The following is a 22,876-nucleotide window of genomic DNA, read 5'->3' as shown; positions in this document are numbered from 1 at the left end:
AAAAAGCCGGAACGACACGGCGACACACAATCAAGCTTCGAGGACACGCAAGAAAGCAACATCAAGAGAAACCCGACGAAATGATCACCGACAACCAGCTCTACTCGCTGGCCATCTTCCTCGGCGCCGCCGCAATGCTACTGATCGTCCTCTACCACTTCCTCGAAGTGAACGCGCAAGACGACACAGACTTGGCCCGCGAACTATCCAGCGACAAGAGCGGGGTCGGGGCCGTCAAGCCGGCACATTCTCATTCGCATTCGCATTCACAGTCTCAATCTCAAAGTCAAATGGGGGATGAGAAACGATGAAAACACATTCACAAAAAGCAATGACCAGTTGTTGAAAAAGGAAGCTGGAATGGGAGACAGGATGTTGGTGATACCTTGAAACACGATGCCCCGGGCGAGAATGGGGGAACTCCGGGTAACTACCAAGATACTAGTATATGGTACACAGCCCTGACTACTGTACTGGGGAGTTCGGGATTTCTCGCAAATGAGTGCCTGGCTCAGGCTGCTTACTCGCGATATTGGTTCTCCGTCACGAAGCTGCGGAGCATAACCGAAGTTGAGGGTGCTCGTGCAAAAGTTCGGGAAGAATGGATGATACCCTCTGTTGATTTTGCACGCCCTGGAGGAGAAGACGGGGATAACGAAATGCATGGGATGGCTGTAGCTTGACGGATAGTCATCGAGCATGGACATTTCTGTCACATCATCCTGACATGGATCCCCGGGGATATGGCACCACAGAGCAAGACAGAAAATGGAGAAGATACAGCTCGAGAAAGAATTGCGAGTTTGGGTTGTAAGGAGCGAGATGCGCCGGCTCTACTGCGATGTGATTCAAATACCAAATACCTCTATGAGAATGCAAAACGTGGGCTATGCTATCATCCAATGCTTGCGAAAGGATTCCTGGGGTCGATGTCCATTGTCTGCAGGCTGATGTTGAAGCCCACGTGACTGAAGCTACCTAATGCAGCGTTAAGGTTAAGCAGGATGACCTCAAGCTAGCCTCAGTACGTATCAGTCTACAGACTAAGCATCTCATAAGGTAGGTACCGAGGCCACAATAACAGTAATTACAACCTCGAACATACGACCTCTACGATGATGTCGACTGCAATAGTCTGTTGTTGTTGCTGTTGCTCTCGATGTCCTCCGTGTCGAACACGAGACAACTGACATGGTACATGCATAGAATCTTGGATGTGAAGAAATGATCTCAGGCTCTTGTTCCATTGAAGCTACGCTGGTAGTGGTAGAAAAAGATCTAGCCAGCCGATGTTCGCCTTGGTATGGCGTTGCTCTACAGTCTCAGAGCTGTTATGCTGTTTCCGACGTCCCTCCCAGCCAGTTCATGCAGGTGACTCAAGCTTACTTCACTCTGTCCTTCATCTCAAGTACCGTGGGGTCGGATTCTGCACGTGGGGATTCACTAAGCCGCTGGCAGTATTTGGACGGGCCTCATCCGGTTGCAGTGGTTGGATGCTTGCTCATCTGAGCGCACCAGAGTATCTGCTCACTTGTATTTGCTCAATTGACGATGAGATCGAGTAGCTCCTAGACAACAACAGTAAGTGACCGTCGAGTTGTGTCAGCAAATGATCATGCCCTCACTGCACCGCAATCAGTAATTGGCATGCACAACCCTTCTGATCCTCGGGTTCTGCATCAGAGTCGCTCTTCTTGCCTCGTTCACCAAGATGCAGCCGCCTTTGTCTATGCCCGGGCCGAGCGCAGCCTTTCTCGCTTCCATGGCGCGTAGAGTCTCTTCGGCGACGGCCTTCGGGCTGCTCTTCTCCGCGCGGTGTGTCTTCATGAAACTGCGCTGAGCCATGCCCTCCGCGTCATCATGTCCGGCTTTAAGCAAGGCCATTGTGTCTGGCTCCAAATCTTTCAGAGACTTTTTGGAAATCGCAGGGGTGGTGGTTCGTCCGCTCTCGTCCGAGAGGTATCGGGTTCTATCCTGGAGGATGGTCTGAGGATCTGTGTGAGAAAGTGTTCTAGTCGCTTGCCTTGATTGAAGGGGATTGTAGAGTAATCTGGAGACATCAAAAGATGACGACTCTTGCTTACCGATGTGTTTGGTCGACGGGCCATCTCCGTACTTCAATGCAATGGGGTGCAGATGATCCTCATCAATATGACCGAGCCACTCATTAGACCTGTCGAAGACCTTCTGAGGAGTTATCAGGCCATCGTTGTCGAACTTTAGGTATTGACATTTTTTCCACCAGCAGATATAGCCGTACTTATCTACCTCCTCTGCGGTGGGCCGATGGACCTTGGAAATATGCTGACGCAACGTCGCCAAGTTATGGAGATGTGCTTTACATCCTTTCCAGTGACATCGATATACAGGAAGGCTTGGCGAAGCCGGTGAAGGAACAGTGACTGATATTTCTTGTTTTGCACCTTGTTTGATTGTCTCGGCATACTCGCGGGGACGGTTTTTGGCACCGGGAGGCCGTCCGCGTCGCTTGAGGCTGGGAAAAACAGAGCCGTCGCTCATCTTATCGGGCTCTGAGGCGGGTCTCGCTTGAGTCGATGAGGATCGTGTCGAACGCGTTGCAAGTTGCGGACGCGGAGTTGCTTCAGGAGATGTCACGCTCGCCTTCCGCTTCTGAGGGATGACGACCTTTGCATTTTGTGCGCCTGCAGCGTTGCTATCGCGTGATCTCTGAACCTGAGAAGGCCTGGAGTCTGTACCGGGTTGCGCGGAAGACTGCAATTGCTTTGCCTTATCCTCTCGTTGTTCCGCGACGTTTGCTTTCGACTTGGGCGCAGGCGCAGGCATACCGCGCTTTTCCGAATCCGGTAAGGGCGAACCGTTGTGGTTATCGTTATTAGGCTCAATGCGGCGAATCCCTTGCTGCCCTGACTTGTATCGAGGAGGCTCGGTAGGAACATCAACAAGAACCACTTGCGGTATTGGCGGTCCTCCTGGGTCCACAGCATCCCAGTCAAATGTACTGAGGTCAGAGTCAAGTTCGATGTGTTTCCCCAGTAGGCCTGCCATATGAGCGTTCAAAGGTCGCTCGGTCGGGTGCCTGCCGGCCGCGATGAGGATGTCGCGAGCAATTGTCTTGGGGTTGTAATAAGTCTTGCGAAGAGCTTCGCTCTTGTTGATGGGTTTCGCAAGAAGCCTTGTTGACAGTACTGGTTCAGCTAAGCGTGAGGTCGTGCTCGGATGGATAAACTGCCGCGAGCCTTGCAGCATTGGTGTGGGAGCTGTATTGAACTTGAGAGGCGGGCCACTCTGCAATGGCGGTGGCTGTACGAAAGATCCAACACCTTGCCCTGGAGAATGGACATGTGCAGCCGACAGCATCTGTTGGTGATATTGCTCAAATACGTCGCGTTCGGGAGAAGGACTGTCAATGCGGGCTTGCTTCCTCGACATCACGTAGTCTTCATTGTCGCTCAGGGCTGCCAAGTCGATCAGTTCTGAGAAATCTCGTTTCCGTGCCATTGCTTCTTTCGAACCTGGCGGTGGTTCAGTTCGACTATGTATCGAAGAGCTGGCTTTGCTAGCTCTACGATTTTGAGCATGTTGCTGAGATTCCGATGGTAGCTTCTCTGGTTTGACGGCCCTGGCTTGATTCTGGCCCGATATTGAGACAGCAGGAGGAACCGCACCGGTATATTGCGTCGGCCGCACCGGTTGTCCCGAGATGGCATTCTGTTTGGGGGCTGAAACAGCAGGCGTTGCGGGCGATTGAATTGCAGGATTGGATAATCGTTGGCCAACAACTTGCGTAGAAGTCTGCCCTGGCTGGAGAGCCGGAGGATGTGGCTGGGACTGGACTGTCTTCGCCGAAGATCCATTCAAGTAAGGGACATTGCTCAAGAGTTGTCGTGCAAAGTGACCTCTGTTAAACCGAAGGCCTTTGCCTTCCAACATCTCGCATAAATCAAGGTAGCTGGGATTCTTGTCCAGCATCGCGTGAATGTCTGCAGGGCTGATTTGAACGCCGCTGTTCTCAGGAAGCGCTGTCAACGACCTGACCGCAGCTTCCGCGAGCGCGTTGCGCTTTTCTTCTGGCCATATCGTCCCGCCAGCTGGTGCCTTTGGAGGGAGTCCTTGTGCAAGGGCAGGAGTCCGTGCATTCGAGAATGTGAGGGCAACTGGAGGTGGTGGTACCGCGATTCGCGACTTTGCAGGATCGACTGGTGCATCCGCAATGCTTTGAGTCGTCCCGTCAGGAGGGACAACTGCATCTGGCAAAGGCACATTGGCGGGCGTCGCGGGCTTTTTATAATAGGATGTCCTAATGCGTCGTTCGGCCGGGAAACGGCCTAGATCCGGGAGACCCGCATCGTTGTCTTCTACCACCACCCTGTAGCCATTGAGACGTCTCGAATCAGTGGAATCCGGTGTGCTCAATTGCATCTTCCCAGACTTAGGAGTCTCGGCAGTGGTTGGCAAAGAATTGTGAGTGGATATTGTTTGCGGATGAGCGACTTGAGGTGACATTGAAGATTCTCCCGTTGCTGCTGGTGCTGGGCGCGGAAGAGTAGCCGACACAGGCTGGTTCTGAGAGGGTACGACGGCTTGTTGAGACATCTGCGGCGACGGAGAGTGCGCAGGAACGGCCGGGGCTGGACCTTGACCTGGCTTTCGCATGTCATCCCATAACTTCTGGAAAAGACTAGGATCTTTATTCCTGAACTCCTTCATTCTGTCCATCAAGGCTTTCAGTTCAGCCGCCATATCTGCCTCACTGGTTGAGCCGGTTTGTGAGGACTGCGCGGCTTGCTGGGAAGGTCCGGGCAACTGCTGAGTTCGAGGGGTTGAAATCCTCTCAGCTACCTTCGAGGATGCGTTTCCGCTGACTGTACTTGATATCTGGCGGTCCGCTATAGGTACTGCGTCTTGAGCCTTTCTCTTTGCCTGAGCAGCAGCAGCCTCCTGAGCTTTTTTTCTAGCAGCCTCTTCCTCTTCTTTTTTCTTTCTAGCAGCCTCTTCCTCTTCCTTCTTCTTTCTGGCTGCCTCTTCTACCTCTCTTTCCCTCGCAGCTGCAGCTGCTTCTTCTGCCTTTCTTTTTGCTTGAGCCTCGGCTTCTCTCCGTCTTCTTTCATGCTCTAGATGGTAGGGATTGAAGACTTTCGACGGATCAATGTAGTCCGGCACCATGTTCTGCGTTTCCATCGTGGGAGAATATACCGTCTGCGGCGCCTCCTCCATAGTGTTGGTCACCAGATTTGAGATACTGTTCACTGGCGCAGAAGCCTGCGTTTGAGGTCTACTGGCTCTTGGTTGCGTGTTTTGACTGGGAGCGCGCACATGACGGCCGGCACTTCCACTTTGGGACCATTGTTGGCCCATCGTTCCCGCCGAGATGCTGGAGCTTCCGTAAGTGGTTCGAGGAGTGCCGGAAGACGTACGTAGCTGAGCTTGCTCTTGGGTTGACTGAGGGTAAGGTGAGGCTGATCTTTGGGCAGCCGATGCTTGTGTTGCTTTGACCGTATCCATGACCGGCGAAACCGATGGCTGCGGGAAACAGCGATTGACCGCACCGGCTAATGCAGCGGCAGCAGAAATGGGAGCCTGTTGGGAAGACCCGGATGGAGGCTCGTTATGATAGGGATACTTCATAGCTGGAGTGACATTGTAACGAGACGCACTTTGAGTGACCGGGGATAGTACTCGGTTCGGAGCAGTAGCGCCCGAAGTGGGAGGATGTCTGGCTGCTGAGGATGCGCTTTGGTGATGAACATGATGGGTCTGCCGTTGCGACGCGGCAGAGTCTTCCAAACCTGAAGCATATGCCAAATTGTTCAATTCATGTACATCTTGTCCGGCCGATGTCGACGGAGTGGAGTTGTAGTAACCCTGTCCACTGTCGCCCATTGTCCCTCCTGTCGTATAGCTGTCTCCTTGCCTGCGATCATCATAAGACGTGTTCTGAGTGTTTGAATTCTTCCAAGAATCATTGCTGTACGTTTGCTGCCGGGAACTATTCGCGTAATTCTGTTGGTTCTGTCTGGCGTAGTCGTATCCCGAAGACCCATACCGAGACTGTCGAATGTCACCTGGATAGGATGCTTGCGTCGCATATGGATTATGCGACGCTGGTTGTCTCCCACCATTGTACGAATTCTGCACATTCTGTCCTTGATTGCCAGAGTCATAATAGTCCCCAAAACTCGAGGGCGACACGTACGACATTGCACGCGCGTGCAACCCCTAGTATATCAACAATGTTCATGTTCTTCTTTTTGTAGTTATCTTGCCAGCGTTGTTCACAAGACGATCTGAGTCTGCCAATTCTCGGTCGCAATCCAGTTCGTTGCTCGGAGATGGACGATTTGTAGTCGCAGCGGGGTGGATGTTCAAAGGCAATTGACCGCTCACATGAAACTTTCATTCACTGCTGCTATGGATGCGATGGTTAATGGCCGGAAGGTGGCAATGATGGTACACTTGCCGCAGGCTGGGGTGCGACGCGCCGGTGGAGATGCAGTGGATGATCGATAAAGTCATACGTACAATGCGAAATGTTCCCGCCCCAGGTTTATTAGAGGCTCGAGGCTGGCAGGCTGCACTCTGTTTACCTAAAGTACATAGTACTGTGGGGAGGCGCTGCCCTAAGGTCCTACTGAAAGTGGCTCAGCTGCCACTGCAGTGGCTGGAGCGCCAAGCCGAACGTTACTCAGCTTTTCAGCGTCCGTGGCCGTCAATGATCGACCGAAGCAATTCTTGGCGCACTTTCAACGCTGGCTGCAAATTTGGCTGCGACATTCAACAACCACCGCTTCGAAACATCTTCGTCGTCGACACTCAATCACCCTTCCCAAACCGCAACCATGACGAAACAGAATACCGGTATGAAATACTCTCTGCAGGCTCTTTACAACTGGAGCAGGAAATGCTGACGGACACACCAGGTCTGGCCTCGTCGAGGCGCAAGTCTCGCAAGGTGCACTTTTCCGCTCCCTCGAGCGTTCGACGGGTGATCATGAGCGCTCCCCTGAGCAAGGAACTGAGAGAAAAGCACAATGTACGATGAAAAGTACCCTTCCGCTACCGGCCGTGCCCGACGATACTGGCTCCGAGGCACTTTGAATCTTCTGAGACCCGAATCTAACAAAGATCTTTGGCGATCGTGTTACAGGTCCGCAGCATCCCCATCCGAAAAGACGACGAAGTCACCGTGGTCCGAGGCTCGAACAAGGGCCGTGAAGGAAAGGTCACCTCCGTTTACCGATTGAAGTATCTCATCCACATCGAGCGCGTCGCCCGCGAGAAGTCAAATGGCCAAGCCGTCCCCATCGGCGTCCACCCCAGCAAAGTCGTCGTCACCAAGCTCAAGCTCGACAAGGACCGGGAAAAGATTTTGGAGAGAATTGCCAAGGGCCGCGAATCGATCAAGTCGCAGTAGAGGAGAGTAGGACAGTCATGGTTGTGGTGTTTTGAAGGGGAAATCAAAATCAATGGGACGATGATTGTGCATTTTACGGATCCCCGGACTTCGTGCTGAGGAAAGTTCCGACTCGGATTGATACCGCGGCGTCCTACATACCCGACGTGGCATCTCAGTCTTGCCTGAATGAAACAAAATTCTTCGAATTACAGAAAGTGTCTTGCTCACGACACATCCTTTTTTCCTACGGCGTGTTTCCTTTTTATGTTTCTTCAGTCCCCTTGCCTCCCTGCCAGCATTATCTCCTTGCGGACCAGCTTTCCCCGTGGTTACGCAAGGTAAACGACTGGCGCAGATTGACGCAATCATGCAATCGAAAAGGCACATCCCTTCGGGAATGTTTTGCTTAAGCATGACTCGCCGGCAGACTGTCTACAAGGATACGTTCCAATGAGTGGCAGGATTTGATGGCGAGATACAGAGATATACTATAGTACTTTGCTTGAAGTCTTACAGATCACGCCCGCGAACCATTGCTTAGGCATTCCCTTCCCCTGTACCAACTTAGCACTTGTCGGTCACGATCAAACACCTCCTCTTCCCAGCCTCTAGAATTGCTTTTCCCGCACTCCTTCGGCAGAGTTCATGGCACCACGGTTGCTATCCCATGCTTGATTGGCGACATCGACACCCGTGACTCTGGAGATGTGTCTATGTAGACCTTCTTCACCCTCCTTATGCTCGGCGTGTCCCTGCTGGATTTTCTGCAGGCTATCCCGGATGAGGAACTCGTAATATCCAGTGGCAAAGATAGTCGCCGGGATATTGACCAGAATGGAGATCCACGAGTAGCTGTTCGACGCCGTGAAAGCCTCCTTGCCAAAGAAAATGGCCGCCACGATACGGGTGCCCAAGTCCCTGGCCAGATTGGTGGAGATGGTGTTTCCAGCAAAGCCCCAGACCATAACGGCGTAGGCGATACCGATGGTGAAAGGAACAGACTGAGGGCTGACGAAGGGGTTGGCGCGGTCCAGACAGGCCCAGATCACGATTCCGATGTAGCTATCAACGAAGAACTCCATGAAGAACAGGTATCCTTGGTTGGTCTGGTCCGCATTGGGGAACACGCATAAGATGCTTGCCACGCCACCGTTGTACACCGTGGTACCATGCTGACTGATGTCGATTGCCTTTGCCGCTTGAATTTCGGGCCAGTAGCACGCCATGAGCATCATTCCGGCCATCTAGATATAGTACGCGCTTAGTTAGCATACGCTGCATCCGGGATGTCTGATTTGTCTCTGGCGTCCGACCGAGACCCAGAGAGCGAGCACAGAAAACTGAGACCATTGACAGGAAGACTCACAAATGCACCGAAGATCTGTGAAAAGATATAATGAGGCACTTTTTTCCATGGGAAGCCTTCCCAGATGGCAAAGCAGATCGTGATGGCTGGATTGAAATGCCCACCACTGACGGGAGCACATGTGATGATGGCAAATGCTATACCAATGGCGAATGCCCAACCGATCTGGAAGAGAGAGCCAAAGATAGGAACTCCTATCTCTGCCGCGACCGGGTTTGTAGTGGCCAAGGTGAACGAAGCGACGGAAGCAATACCGGGGAACACGTAGAAGAAGACACCGGTGGCTTCGGCCATCATTTCACGCAGAATCCGGGGTCGCTTGTGCTCAAAGTCGAGCCTTCGCTGAGACACAGGTTTGGCAGGGACAACATGGCGCGTGATATGGCGTTGGAGCACGTCCGAGACACCGAGTTCGATGTCGTGCGTGTGCTGACGAACAAGATCGTTCGAATTAGAAGACATGATGGATCTGTTAGTGAGAAGGGGGCTTTGGTAATCCCGGGGTTGCAAAACTGGGGTAGAGAAAATGAAGAGTAATCCTCAGAAATCCGGGGCGGCAGACGTTGAAGTAGAAAGGAAGCTGGTCAGGCAAGGGATCCGCTCGGACGCACATTATTGATACATAATTAGAAGGAGTTAGTGTCCCGGGCGTACCGTGCATAAACAGTAGGATGGGAGCATGACGGCGGTAATCCAACCAAACCCTGGTGAAGTGGACCGAGTCGATGAAAGGTGGTGCGCTTCGTACACTATTCTGTAAGCAGAATACATACACGGCTGTTGCGGAGGTTCATTCTGATGCCAACGTGTGAGTAAGTAGATGTCATAGAGAAGATTTGGGCGTCATTATGAAGCGGAATGGATATTCGGCACGTCAAGAGGTGGCATTGCTTGTGCTGCTTGCAAGCTTTTTTCTCGTGTCACATTGGAGATGAACGAATGAGAGTCTGAGAGACAGATCATTTGGGAGTGGGCGGTCAATGGCCCGGAGGTGTAGGCGAGATGAGGAATGTGGACTCAAAGCAGGGGCCGCTGTATGGTGGACATGATCAATAACAAGCGGGAGCTCGGTGAGGATTGACCAAGCGATTCTGATAACCTCGGTCAAGGAGAGGCATCAGAGCCGATTGTTGGTGAGAAATGGCGACTTGAAGGTTGATAGCGGGGAATAGTTGGAAGTCTCCAATATTCCCCGTGGGCCGACAGCTTCCCCGTGTGGAGAAACAGCAGCGACGTGAGGGGGGCGAGGGAGGGCGGAATTACTGTCCGTCTGGGGACGAGCCCGGGGCCATCAGGCAGGACCTGGTATGCTGTCCCTGTCGTATACATGTCGTCCGAGGTTGCATAATTGATCTGCTCCACCGGGACTGAATTCGACCAGGTGAAGCTGGGAGACGACACCGCTGGACTAGGTAGGGTGGTGTTGCCATTCAGCGTAGGTCTGCCCCAGGCCGTTCACCTCGGCAGAGGAGCAGCTGAGAATATGCCCCTGACCGTCTCCTCTTGGAGTAGATACGTATGCATGAATCACCGAGGTATGTTGATCGAACAGCGTAAGCCATGCGCCAGGATAAGCGAGACATAGCCGTCGGCCACGCGAGGAAAGATTTGAGCGAGATGTCATGTCAGGAACCAGCATTGGTATTGGTGGTGTACATACGCCCTGTCCTGGCCTGTCTCACCATTTTTCAATATAAGGCCGGATATCGAGCTCGTTAGTAAAACATGTTCTCGGTTGAGTGTGCAGATACCAGTATGAATCGGCGATCTGATGACGAGAAGGATGGTCAGCCTAGGCATAGTGGAAACTCCTGCTGGAGCAACACGTACCGCTTCAGGTTTGATCTTTGCGTCCGGATGGTCGAACTTCCAGTCTTTTGTTCTTTCAATATCAATCACCCCATCAATGATGGCATGCGAGACGTGAATGCCTTTAGGTCCGAACTCTCTTGCTAGCGATTGTGCCAAAGCTCTCATAGCGAACTTTCCTGCAGCGAATGAGGCACACAGGGCTGACCCTTTCATGGCGGCCGTGGCCGAGGTGAAGATAAGAGTGGGAGGGAATTCTGGAGATGCATCGACTCTGTCCAAGAGCAGTGGCAGCACGGCTTGTGAGAAGTGGAATGCTCCACGTCTGGCCAGGCGCAGGTTTGTTAGTCCCATACTGCTTCAGACGAGAAGTGTGCAGAAGATAGTTGACATACCCGTTCGCTTCCCATCCACTCTCAAATTCTTCCTCGGAAAGCTCAAGAAAAGGCTTGCGGATGAATCTTCCACCTACGTTGTAAACGGCAGCAGCAAGGGTCGCACCTCCCATCGCTTTCTTCAACTCTTCAAATGCCTTCTTCACACTCTTTCCATCGGAGCAATCAGCGCTGATGCCTATAGCCTTACCGCCGGCGGCAGTGATCTCCTCCACGACAGGATCGATGTTGGCAGACTTTCTAGCCAGCAAGGCAACGGAATATTTTTGTGCGAACCGGCGGGCAACAGAGGCACCTCTGTGACAAGGTCAGTATTGAGAAAGGCAAGATGTGACAGGAAGAGTGTTGAAAGTAGCTTGCTGGAGGCTTACGTCCCGGGTCCAACGCCAGCAACAACCGCCCAAGCCTTTTGCGATGACATCTTCGAGGAGTGTCTGCGTGTCGAGTGCCTGAGGTTCAATGATTCCCTGAGATGATTGTTTCGTGAGGACTTGAAAACTGTCGGGTCAAGATAGGGACGACTCACAGCAGAGCGAAGGGTATACTAGTAGTTCGCACACGGGTTGATTGTCATTAGCTGGACTTACCCGTGAAGAAGCAGCGTGTATACATTGATTGAATCATAATATCATTGAACCCCTCAATGAGGTGATGCGGTTGCAGATGGACTTACAAATCCATGGCTGATAAGTAATCTGTCTGGAGCTAAGATTGTTGATCAGAGCCACTTTGAACCCTAAGGCCCCTCATTAACTAAGGTAACTGTACCTAAGGCTCACCAGCCCTGGGGTACCTTAGGCTTTTTAGATTTTCCGTTAGGGGCCTCAAATCGCTATTCGCCCAGCTTAAGAGCATGAGTTTAGGTGCTCTAGATACCGCATCTACTAACAACTGCCCTCTGATTCTCGTAAGACTGCTGCCCCTGTGGCTGCTCCAACATCTGCAGGTATCTCAACATTGCCTGAGCCACGCAGCCTCATTGTTGACCGGAGGTACCTTATGCTACGATGCACCTTACTTCAAGAGCAGGCGTTTGGTACGCAAAACAATACCACTAGCAGGAGCATCGAGTCGACAGTCTCCTCTCGGGCCTTGTTGACGCTCCTCAGGACATCTAGCACCTCCTTGTCATCAAGCCTGCTGATGCCAGATACTATCGCACAATGGACATTCAATGTCGTTATCGAAAGATCATATCACAGGCTTTCGCATCTTCAGCTTCCTTGTTACCTACCTAGGTACCTTGCGCTCGATCCTCTATGCTAGCATTCGCATTTCAAGTCCTCTTACGTACCATACCTGACGGGGACCATACGCCCGTCCGACGTGCAAAGAGCGGTGAAGGACGCCCCGACTCCTTGCGGATCGTGGTTAGAGCTGTCAAAAGGCTTCACGGTACCTGCAGGAGACCCGAGCCAGCCAACCGCTTGTTTCAACGTCGTCGACCCCTTTTTCTCGCATCATGTCAGCCTTGTTACTAGTAGTGATGAGGAGAGGGCGAAAAACTCGGTGCAACAGCAATCAAAAAGATTGACGGCCGGCTGCAAAGAGTCGTCGTGCCGCCTATCTACTTCCTTCGGGTTGCAGCCTATACGATGTGTAACAACGTCAGATTCTCCCCACATTATCGTCTGGGTTGGAGAGAGCCAAAATACAAAAGAACACCTGGACGTCGGATCAAGCACAGGCTATAGAGTGGTCGCAGCCCAGCCGAACCACAGGACCTCGAGAAAGTCGAAACATACGGATTTCATGTATCGGCGAGAAGGAAAAGTACACAATACGACAGGTATGTTTCGCAAGCATCCATGTCAAAGACTTTAAAGATCCGATTCCTGGCTTCAGGGGTTCATCTGTTTCACCTTCTCCAAATGATTTGTACTCTTCCATATGGGCCTGCTCCCCACGATGCCTAGTGCCAATAGCGTCCGAAGTGGCGTCGAGGCGGCATTTCATGAAGGCTGGGGCATTCGTGCTGTGATTGGATCACCATTCCCAGTCACATCGGGACAGATCAAGTCACCATAGGAAGGCGGCAGGATACGAACTGTCCGCGTCAAAGGTCGAAACGCACCATCTGAAGGGCTGACAGGTCGAGAAGGCATCACCACAACCTCCTTGCGGAGCTGGGACTATGGTCTGTCATTCAAACGCTGCGATCACGATCACGGGAGGGTTGCCTGTCTACATTCTGGCGTCAGCTGGTCTTGATTCATCTATCAGTCACAGCAGCTTCTTCCCTCGTCTTTACAAACATGTGCGCCACCCAAAGCACTCACCTAGTGTCCATCACACCCGCCACGACCAACAACGAGGGCACGTCTTCAGTCTTCACGTGAGCTTACTCGAAACTCTCACAGTTCTTGAGCGTCGGTACATAACCACAAGCCTATCATCCTGGACGGTTTTCATGTGCGTGGATGATTTGTCCCTTGGAACGAGTGTGGCAGCTTCCTGGACGGATCGGTTTCCTTTGGTGAAGGCTGCAGTTCTCGCTCGAGCAAGGCCCTGTAGTTCTCCACAACTTTGTCTCGCAAGACGTTGCAGGGTATGGGCATCACAACTTCGATTTCACGCAGCATGGCTAAGCCGGGGTCACTTACAGCCAGCGAGGCCCAACCAGTGTCACAGACGACAGTATCCATGGATCGCTTCGTACAGAGATATCAACAACTTGACATGACTGTCCAGTCTTCTTATCTCCCCAGAAGGAGGAGGGGACGAGAGTGATAGCAACCACTCGCACACATCCCAGTCTTTGTTTGTGGTTGGTATGACCGACGCATCTTGACTTTGTATCAGTCACACGCACCTCTCAGCCACGTTGTGCTCTTGTGATACGGGCTACCTATGCCGCATACTTGTACGTAAATTCGAGTCAAGTTCCCACTGTTCCCATTAAAGAAAAAGAGCAAAAATGGCTCGGGCGCTTAGAGATCCCTGCCGTGTGTTGAAATACTGGGGACGACTGGCGCGAGGTTGATCTATACTGGGCAGCGCTATATGTCGTGAACTAACCAGTGTCTAACAATACGAATGCTTACTACAGAATCTCTGCCTGGGCAGCCATAGCCGCTCTCTCGCTTCCGGCCTCCAAGCATGGCGCGTGACTCGACGCGCACTGCACGAGCGGGGGGCTCAGAGTCTGGCGCGTATACATGCAGCAAGCAAGGGACTTGGGGGACTGTTCAGAAAGGTATGCTAGCGGGTAATATAGGTTTTTGTGCACTGATAGGTGTTTTTGTAAGTTACAGGGTGTGGGAGAATTGATGTAGGGACGGACGGCTAAGGTCACGGACAACATACAAAAGGAGTAGTTCGGAACAGAGGTACTAGTATAGCAGTGGTTGGGATTAGATGGCCTCTATCATAGCCAATTCCAACTCGCATGGGAGCCGTAGTACTCCCCAAACAAAGCAACTGAGGTATATCTGTGATGAGACGCCAAAGGAAGCAACCAACGTGGTGTACAGATGCTATCACAAGACCATATCCCACCCGTAAAGAGAAAGAAACTGATACTGAACGTATTACCAGCGATATAGCCAAAAAGAACAAAAAAGCAAACCCACGACCGTTAGCAAAGCATGGGGGTATCTCTTGCGATGAACAACGAGAAAGACGACGCCATGCAGAAATGAAACAAGCCCAGGCAGACGGCCGTATCCCTATCCGTAAGAAGGACAATAGGTCGGTGGCAAGTTCGACCTTCGTAGCTTCGTATCAATGAACTTTTGTCGACCCTCATATGAAATGCCCTTCCCTTCCAAAACCCCTGGTTTCTGCCGTTAAAGTTCCCTCAAGTTGCAATTATGTCACCCCCCTGCCCAAGTCAAGCCGATTCGCCTTGCTCTGGTAATATGAAAGACGAAAATCAATTTTAATGACGGTATCCTTGCTTGCTGGTACGTATGACTCACAGAGTCCACGCCGTAATGTGGTTGGACTGGAGCGAGATCGCCCGAGCTGGATGTTAATACAGGTGCCTGATGAGAAAGAGCGCCAATGATGTGCCGTAGATGCTGTATGAAAGAGTTGCGGTGACTGTGGCGAAGTTGTTTGTTTTTGCCACATGTGAATGGTCTCTCACCGGTTGGCTGTTGACCTGACGTGTCGTCGTCAACCACCTTAGGCAACAGAAGGCCTACGCAGGGTGTCCTCGCAGTTGACATCGAAGCGCATGCTCCAGAGTCGGATCTGATTCATAATCTTCTCCGTCTGTTCGAGGTGGCGGTCTCGCCCGAAGATGGAATCGACGAACTCGGTGCCTGCCTTTTTGCCCATGGTTTTGGTGCCGTCGCGTTTGGCCGCCTTCAACATGTAGTGTTCGCATTCCTTGAGAAGGTCCTTAAATCTATCCCATAATCTCTGGCCGCTAACAATGAAGTCTTCGACGATTTCCTGCTTGTCGAGATTGTGGATGCGGCCCACACACTCTTCAGCCCGCTTCATCTTCCCGGCGAGTTTGATGAGCAGCAGCCATAGCTCACCGGCCATGTCGGCAATTGGAGTAGAAGCGCCGTGATGGAAGACTGTCCAGTCGTAGATCCACTTTCCAAGCGAGTTCGCATCAAACACACTGCCCAGTAGAATGATAGGCAGCTCGGTAGGATCCCAGTGTTTGATGGAATAGCCCGCAGGAATTCCTGCGCGGATGGCGTCCTCCTGGCTTGCTTGTGGCGGGGACTTGTGCAGGCTCGGCCTGGACTTGTGTATAGGCTTGGTCGTAGACGAGGAACGGCGGGCCCTGGATCTTTTCGGCTGCTCGTCTATAATCTGCTCCTGCCCATAGTAAAAGTAGGTGTCAGTGCTAGGCTTCTTCGCATGCCTGGGCTTGGACTGCGGTGGTTCTCGGTAGATGTAGGTTGGCTGCATTTTTGCATATTCAGCTTCATCGTCGTAGATGTAGATGGGCTGATTCTGCTTGCGCGACGTTGAACGGGTATGGTAGCGTGAGCTTGGGAAGGTATTGTAGCTCTCGTGTTTGCGGGGTTTGCCCCTGACCTCACTCACATAGACATCATCCCGCGGTACAGCATATTGAACTCGTGGCTCGTAGTATGGCGGTGGGGAGCCAGCGGGAGAAAACCAGCCTCCCACTTTAGGTGACGGGTTGTAGCTGGCCTTGCGTGCATGTTTCTTGGGCGTTGTGTCGTGTTGGGGCGCGTAGTGGACGTACTCGCCGCTGCTGTAAGGCGACGCAGTGTATTTCGTGTAATGCGACGGCGGAACACCGTAATGGTAGCTCATCTTGACGCAAATCGACGCGTTTCTTTCTTCTCTCCGATCCTGGGCGTCAACTCCTCACTCCTGCCCCTGTCCGCACCAATGTTCCCCCCGATCGGGATCTATGGCGTCCGGGTCTGGTTCTGTGTTCTGTCGAGAGGTAAGGCAGGTCCGGAAAATGTTGGAGGGAGCGAATATCATCGCGTAGTCGTGCCGGACAGATGGTCGAGGCGCGTACGAAATTGAGTCTGGGGACTCAATCTGATTTAGGAACGAAGAATATGCTTGTGGTAACGGCCTTGCGATGACGCGCGAGTGTGAAGTGGTGAAGGGGAAAGGGAGAAAGGAGGAAAGTCGGATGGCTGGGTAGAAGGAGTGCAAGTAATTGATGCTGTCTGCGGAGTCGACTAGGCCACAAAGTTCAAAGTTTGACGGTGCTAGCGGCGCGGAGCAGGCGTCCCGGATCACTCGATGGGCCGCTGGGGGACGACGGACCGAAAAAACCGGGTCTGTGGAGGAGGCTGCGGTGGTCTGAGAGCCAGCTGGCTGCCCTTTAAAGTTCGTCGCGCTTTTTTGAACGCGGCGGAATCTCTGTGACTAATCGGTGTCAGCAAAGGTTGGAAGCTTGTGGAAGGCGCTGGGCCCGACTTGAAGCTAGATGGCACAGTGGCCAATTGGCAGAAACGCAGAATATATGAGAAGCTCTTTGTTGAGAAGGAGATTGATGGTAGCGAGGGACTCAGGGGGAATTGAAAGAGGAGTTGTTGATGTGTGAGGCACGACGGATGCCCAAGTGGGTATTCGTTTTGGTATGGACGACAACGTGCCCTTGTCGCAGTGGCTGCACCAGATGGCTCTAAGGATTTCGAGGCTGGCTAGGGCCTAAGGCCTCACTCAGCCCATCCCTGGCAAACCTGCACCAACCTGGCACCTGGAGCTGGAGCAGGGGTCTGCCAGATGGCAGATGGCAGATGGTGAACTCCCAGTCACAACCTGCGTCTTCTTCTTGCGCACAACTTGAACCCAACGACTCATCAAAAGTTCGGATATGGTGGTGGGTCGTCGGCTAGCCTCGCGACTGGCTCTGAATGGAGTGGTAGGCAGTGACCAGTGAGGAGCTTCTACTAGTACTCTGTAGAACTGCTGGCAAGGAAGAGAACAAGTCAGACAAGGGCTCGGAGACGGCGCAGGCTTGCTGGCGGTGTTGATGGTGAATGATAAGCCAGAATAACCTGGTACCTGAGGCTTTTCTCGTACTGGTATGATACTGTAAATAAGGAGAAATCGAAGATATATTACGCCCAGGTAGTAATTGAGGTACGTACCTACACAGTTGCGCAGTGACTGGCAGCCTGCGCAGACCCTCTCTCTCTCTACCTTCTACCTTCTGCCTACTACGAAGTACGTGGACTCTGCTGTCACCAACTTGAACCAACCACCCTGATCATCTCGTCCATCTCTTCACCATTCGTCCAGCTTGCCTGTGGTATTCTTTACTGCTATTTTCGAACAAGAGCCAAGGCTGTGGAAGTCGCGACAAACAGACTACTCCAAAGCAGAAAAATACTCTTCACCATAGACTTGAAGACCATGAGCTTGGCCTGCTCGCCGTCAATGTTGAAGAACTCCAGGGCGTTCAATCTGCTCCAGCTGCTTGATGAGCTCGGCGTGGGTCTGAGTGATGTTGAGGTTCACCCGACCGTAACTGCAACTGCAGTGTGTGAAATCACCACTGAATGGCTTCGACCTGGGTAAGGCATGACTGTTGTGTTGTGATCGTCCTCAGCTAAACATGGACAACCTCGATCACCTCCACACGTGACAGCGGGAGCCATCTACGGCAAACTAGTCCCAGTTAGGATGCAGCGTCGCCTTTACTTCCTAGGACCTCAGGAAGGCGCCTTGATGGCAAAGACAAGGTATATCAATACATAGTCGTGGTCTGCGTCGCCTTTAACATTATTGGACCTTGCTTACTGCCCCTCACTCTCTTTTCCACTCGGCCTCCTCTATCGTAAGCCCATTGAACGGCCCAAAGCTGGTATGTTATGGATAAGAAACCCCACTCCTATCTGCGTCTCTTATCAGGATGATTCCATCTCCAGTGCCTGACGGGCTACCCGTTATCAGGAAGACGATAGGGATCTACACAGTCGTTGAGAGCTAGACACTGACATTTCTCCAGGCTGTCAAGTTATCGTCGCTATCGGCATCCGACCACTGCGGGCGACATGGAATATGCTAATTGGTTATCGGATCAAGAGCGTGACAATTCCCTTCAACCGGCTTGTGTAATGAAGACTGGAACATGAACAAATGGTACCTTGGTTGCACTTATTCAATCCACGAGTATAAAGAGTTCTCGTTCACCTGAAACACATGCTCACGTTGAACTGGACGTCTTGATCGCATCTAAAAGGGACATACTTTCCCCTTGTTTCGTGTGTTTTCCAAACATGATCGCCCCGTTGGAGGACGACGTCAAAGTCCTCAGATTGTCCGAGGCCGAACGACGTGCTGGAAAGTATTCGCCTGAGACCCTGGGGAAAGCGCTCGATGCGCTCCATCAGGATGGCTTGCTGCTGCTGAAGGACGTCATCGACGTCAAGCACATCGAGGCTCTCAACGCAAAGATGTGTGCCGACGCCGACAAGATGAGGGCAGACCCGGCCAAGTCCTATAACCATGGCATCAAGTGTGAGTCTTGCGTTGCAGGAACCGTACCTATACCATACAGTCAACATGTCAGTCAACTAACACTCAACCCACAAAAGCGAACTTCCTACAGCGACCGCCTCTGACGGACCCTACGTACCTCTATCCCGATATCTACTTCAACAAATTCCTCCTCCAAGTCGCCAATGCGTAAGTATGACCCCCTCTGCCACCACTTGACCCGCTATCTAAGTGAAGTCGGAACGTGGGACAGTTTTGGTTTCTTTTTCTCTTTACTTACCTTCATCTACCTAGATATCTCGGCCACAAACCAATCTGGAACTGGCTTGCTTCCAACACCGCACTGTCCGGCACCAAAGGGATGCGCCAGCCCGTGCACAAGGACTGTGCCTTCGCTCACCCCCAGTACCCCTACTACATCATCGGCAACATACCGCTGTGCGAGTTCACCGTCGAGAACGGCGCCACCGAGTTCTGGCTGGGCACGCACGCCCACGCGTCCTGGCGCGAGCAGGTCATCTCGGACCGGCCCGAACAGCTCCAGGCCTATCCCGAAGGTCGCATGGGCGACCCGATCCCCGACGTGCTCGAGGAGGCCAAGGAGGCGCGTGCCAAGGTCCGCCCTCCCACCCAGCCGTTGTGTTCGCCGGGGGACATCATGATCCGCGATCTCAGATTGTGGCATGCCGGCATGCCCAACATGACGGACAAGCACCGTGTGATGCTCGCATTGGGCTATCAGGTTAGTTTGGACTCCGACTTTGTGACATGGAGAGCGGTAGACAGAACACCGACTAAATTATCTCGCAAAATAGAACCCCAACTATCCTAACTACAGTATGAGATGCCATCTCCCCCTGTCTCAGCAGGACTTCTTCCACGAAAATGCCCAGGACTTGACCGAGGTTCGTGCCAACTTCTACGACGATGAGGAGTTCGAGAACCTCAAGAAGGACGCCGTCTTCGATCTGAGGCCGAATTACCTGCATTGAAGGAAACGGAAGGGGAGCAGAAAACCAGGGTTCGGCGAAACAAATGGTTCAAAATGGACGTGGCAGTTATAGTGTAGATACCGTGTCCTGAAAATTGATGACTCGTCGCTATCTCGGGCAAGCCGTGAACGCGACATCCTGTTAAGCTCGCTTCTAAAAGACTTCCTAGGCCTGGTCCTCTGGATCTCGCACTCCGACTTTCAGCAGCCAGCGATCCAGTCTCAGTAGTGCCAGTCTCATCTGGATATTGCCTGCATTGCCACCGCCGGTACGCAGGGCCCACTTCCATCGGACAATCAGATCCGTCATCTCCTTCTGCTCGGCTGGCGTTACCGATGTGAACAGTATGCGGACCATGAACGAGGACGCAATGGCAAAGTTCGCGCGGGAGACTGAGGAAGACATGTTAGAACCGATTGACCTGTGCGGAGTGCAGTTGGAGGTAACGTACAGCTGTACCAGAAAGCATCCCACACGCCACGTCGCAGATTTTCCACATATTCGACGATCTCGACGCAGCATGCCCTGGCTCCGGCGCGGACGGCATCTCTGGCCGTCGGATCCCACTTGACATTGGGGTGTCCGAGAGGCCTCATCAATGCCCGAAACAGCGTCATGGTTGCAATGGGATATGCAAGGCCCAGCGAAGCTCTCCCGTCCAAGTTGACGCCTGCTCGGGTACCGATCAAAGGATAAGGAGAGGGCCGTGATCCATAGTTTTCCTTCCATTTCTTCAGACGGGACCGCAGAGGCTTTCCGAGCTCTAGCGACAGTTCGAAATTCGCGGCTGTTCTTCCGGTGGCACGGATGGTGTAATAGGTGTCCATGATGTCCGAGAGGATGATTGAAAGCTCGACAAAGTGATAAAATGGGAAGTCCAGCACCGAGGGTTCGCCTCGGCTGGGATCGGACGGCCTCTGAGCCGCCCTTCCTTCTGCTGGGAGGAAGTCGGCCAGTGTCAAGGGGAGGACGTCGAAATCTTCCTGCTTGATGTGGTTGGCCAGTCCGGCGGTCATGAAACTCCATTTGTCGATGACCTGTCTTGACAGTCAGTTGTTTCCTGGTCAGCTCGTCGCAATGGGAAAGCTATACGTAGACTGCCCACCATAGCCTCCTCCTTAACCTCTTCTCCGAGTCTGCGATGTTTTGCCACGCAGAACAGTCGGAGGACAAGCCCAACATATGAGCCAAGCTGACGGTCCATGCCACCAGACACCACCTCAGACCTGTGTCCATGATGAATCGGTCTTCAGTGACTCGCTGGAGTAGAAGGAGGCATGCTTGCAGAGTCCCAATATGAGGGGAATGCACCTCGTTGGATATTGCCAGCCACGCAATGCGGTAGAGTTCGTTGGCAGAAGGCGGAGAATGGGCCAGCTTGGTGGCCAGAATGTCGTCGTAATCGATGAATGGAATCCCTGAAGCATATAATGAGGCCTTGAGAGATAGAGGCAACGATTGGATGACTGCCGCTAGCCCAGCTTCGGACGAGAAAAACTGCGTCTGCGAAAGAATGGGGAAATAAGGGTAGATGTAACGGAAATGCAGCCTGACCAGACGTTCACCAACATCCCCGGGGCACATTTCATCCACATTCACGCGCGCCCGGTCTAGCTCCTCCTCTTGCGTTCGTGGCTCGCTCCTCTCAACCAAGCTGTGGTCCACAAGCATGAACATGATGGGCCGGCCGTCTCCAAGGTCATGATCCCCAGGTTTGTAGGCACCACTTCGAATGCGCTTGTAAGTGATTTTTGATTCGTTCTTTTGTTGATCTGATGTGTCCCAGAAGCAGGGATGTCTCAGGAGATACGGATCAGATTCGCCGGTATCCCCCAACAGATAAGGTGCCCTGGTGGGATAGATGTCAAGAGGTTCCGGTTCTCCTAACGAGGCAGCGATTTCTTGATCGATATGAGTCTGATCGTTCGACTCTGTCAAATCCCGCAGCGTTATAACCGTTGTTGACTCCGGTGTTCCATGGGATCGATCTGAGGGCCCGCTACCAAACGGGCTGTCGTTTTGCGGGGAGGTGGCATTCTGAGGAGGAGTCCGATAGGTATCTTCAGTCGCAGCCTCTAGATGATGTCAGCCAGCCAGCCAGTCAGTCATTTGCCTTGGTATCAAGGATGGCTCGAACATCATGTCTGGCCTGCGGACAAGACAGTCATACCAGTTCTTTTTCTCTTCGCTGGCCGGTCGAATGTACACTCTCTCCCATACGCAACACACGCTCCACAGTTTGGACCACCGCCGACAATGCAAGCCGACTTTCGTTTGCGACAGAAGTCGCAGGATCGATTGTTCCGAGGCCGGTAGCTTCTTGGGCGCCGTCGAGACGGGGCAGGTGAATTGCGGGCTTCAGGAGATGGCTGCGGCGCAATGTCTGGAAATGCCGTCGAGTCAAGCAGGCTCTGCAGCCATGGCTCTGGCTCTGAGATTAAGAAATCCTCCATGGCGCAGACAAATTGTAGGACGAGAGGCGAAGGACGTCGAGGAGAACGTCAGAAGATAACGCGCCCTATAAGGGCAGAACCCCGCCATGTATACCTAACTTTGGCCAGGACCCATACCTACGGTTCGGAGTGAACCGCATCGTGGCGGTTGGTGACCGCTGTCTAATGTTCCGATCTAGGGACTCGCCCTCCCTAGCTCGCCGGCTACTGTAGGTCCCTTGAACGGTGTTCAGCGCGAGATCGACAACGTGCAATTGACTGCCAGGTGTTTTGAATCCAGAGTTTTGCAGGCTGGATTTGGTAGTAATGTCGTGGTACTAATTGGACGGCGAGCACTGCAAGACAGGAAGGAGCTTCCACGTGATCAACAGTTTGAGGCCTCGACTTTGTCTCGTTGCATCAAGCGCCAAAGATGAAGTATCTGTAGCCCAGACGACATCTAAACTACAGTTACCTTAACGAGGCCTCGACGGTGAGGCTTTAAATACGTATACTGGTATGGATTCGTGTATTTTGCGAAGCTTACCTTACAGCTTGACATGACTGCAGTTGAGGTTACAGGTATACAGTTACGTGGCATAGCC

General features: G+C 52.6%; 8 protein-coding genes across 8 annotated transcripts; 3 read left to right on the top strand and 5 right to left on the bottom strand.

Moving 5' to 3' along the window:
- Positions 1–80: 80 nt before the first annotated feature.
- On the top strand, positions 81–311 carry A1O1_02698 (uncharacterized protein; the record flags this gene model as incomplete). Its single annotated transcript, XM_007723608.1, has 1 exon — positions 81–311. The coding sequence occupies one exon, from the start codon at positions 81–83 to the stop codon at positions 309–311; it is 231 nt and encodes a 76-aa protein (XP_007721798.1).
- Positions 312–1,635: 1,324 nt separating this feature from the next.
- A1O1_02697 (uncharacterized protein) lies at positions 1,636–6,180 on the bottom strand (the record flags this gene model as incomplete). The annotated part of the gene is made up of 1 exon (XM_007723607.1): positions 1,636–6,180. The coding sequence occupies one exon, from the start codon at positions 6,178–6,180 to the stop codon at positions 1,636–1,638; it is 4,545 nt and encodes a 1,514-aa protein (XP_007721797.1).
- A 700-nt stretch (positions 6,181–6,880) lies between these two features.
- On the top strand, positions 6,881–7,393 carry A1O1_02696 (50S ribosomal protein L24; the record flags this gene model as incomplete). Its single annotated transcript, XM_007723606.1, has 2 exons — positions 6,881–7,012; positions 7,127–7,393. 2 exons carry the CDS (start codon positions 6,881–6,883, stop codon positions 7,391–7,393), a joined length of 399 nt encoding a protein of 132 aa, XP_007721796.1.
- A 590-nt stretch (positions 7,394–7,983) lies between these two features.
- A1O1_02695 (uncharacterized protein) lies at positions 7,984–9,203 on the bottom strand (the record flags this gene model as incomplete). Its single annotated transcript, XM_007723605.1, has 2 exons — positions 7,984–8,619; positions 8,742–9,203. The coding sequence occupies 2 exons, from the start codon at positions 9,201–9,203 to the stop codon at positions 7,984–7,986; spliced, it is 1,098 nt and encodes a 365-aa protein (XP_007721795.1).
- A 1,216-nt stretch (positions 9,204–10,419) lies between these two features.
- On the bottom strand, positions 10,420–11,366 carry A1O1_02694 (7-alpha-hydroxysteroid dehydrogenase; the record flags this gene model as incomplete). Its single annotated transcript, XM_007723604.1, has 4 exons — positions 10,420–10,509; positions 10,572–10,875; positions 10,946–11,242; positions 11,317–11,366. The coding sequence occupies 4 exons, from the start codon at positions 11,364–11,366 to the stop codon at positions 10,420–10,422; spliced, it is 741 nt and encodes a 246-aa protein (XP_007721794.1).
- Positions 11,367–15,073: 3,707 nt separating this feature from the next.
- On the bottom strand, positions 15,074–16,195 carry A1O1_02693 (uncharacterized protein; the record flags this gene model as incomplete). Its single annotated transcript, XM_007723603.1, has 1 exon — positions 15,074–16,195. One exon carries the CDS (start codon positions 16,193–16,195, stop codon positions 15,074–15,076), a length of 1,122 nt encoding a protein of 373 aa, XP_007721793.1.
- A 2,432-nt stretch (positions 16,196–18,627) lies between these two features.
- A1O1_02692 (uncharacterized protein) lies at positions 18,628–19,839 on the top strand (the record flags this gene model as incomplete). The annotated part of the gene is made up of 4 exons (XM_007723602.1): positions 18,628–18,868; positions 18,946–19,036; positions 19,142–19,589; positions 19,663–19,839. 4 exons carry the CDS (start codon positions 18,628–18,630, stop codon positions 19,837–19,839), a joined length of 957 nt encoding a protein of 318 aa, XP_007721792.1.
- A 165-nt stretch (positions 19,840–20,004) lies between these two features.
- Positions 20,005–22,292, bottom strand: A1O1_02691 (uncharacterized protein; the record flags this gene model as incomplete). Its single annotated transcript, XM_007723601.1, has 4 exons — positions 20,005–20,231; positions 20,291–20,876; positions 20,932–21,914; positions 22,010–22,292. 4 exons carry the CDS (start codon positions 22,290–22,292, stop codon positions 20,005–20,007), a joined length of 2,079 nt encoding a protein of 692 aa, XP_007721791.1.
- Between the last annotated feature and the right edge of the window lie 584 nt (positions 22,293–22,876).

This window comes from Capronia coronata, assembly GCF_000585585.1.
Source record: "Capronia coronata CBS 617.96 chromosome Unknown acBCG-supercont1.2, whole genome shotgun sequence".
Lineage (NCBI taxonomy): Eukaryota > Fungi > Ascomycota > Eurotiomycetes > Chaetothyriales > Herpotrichiellaceae > Capronia > Capronia coronata.
The sequence above is the reverse complement of the archived record's forward strand: the minus strand, read 5'-3'. Positions and strand labels throughout refer to the sequence as shown.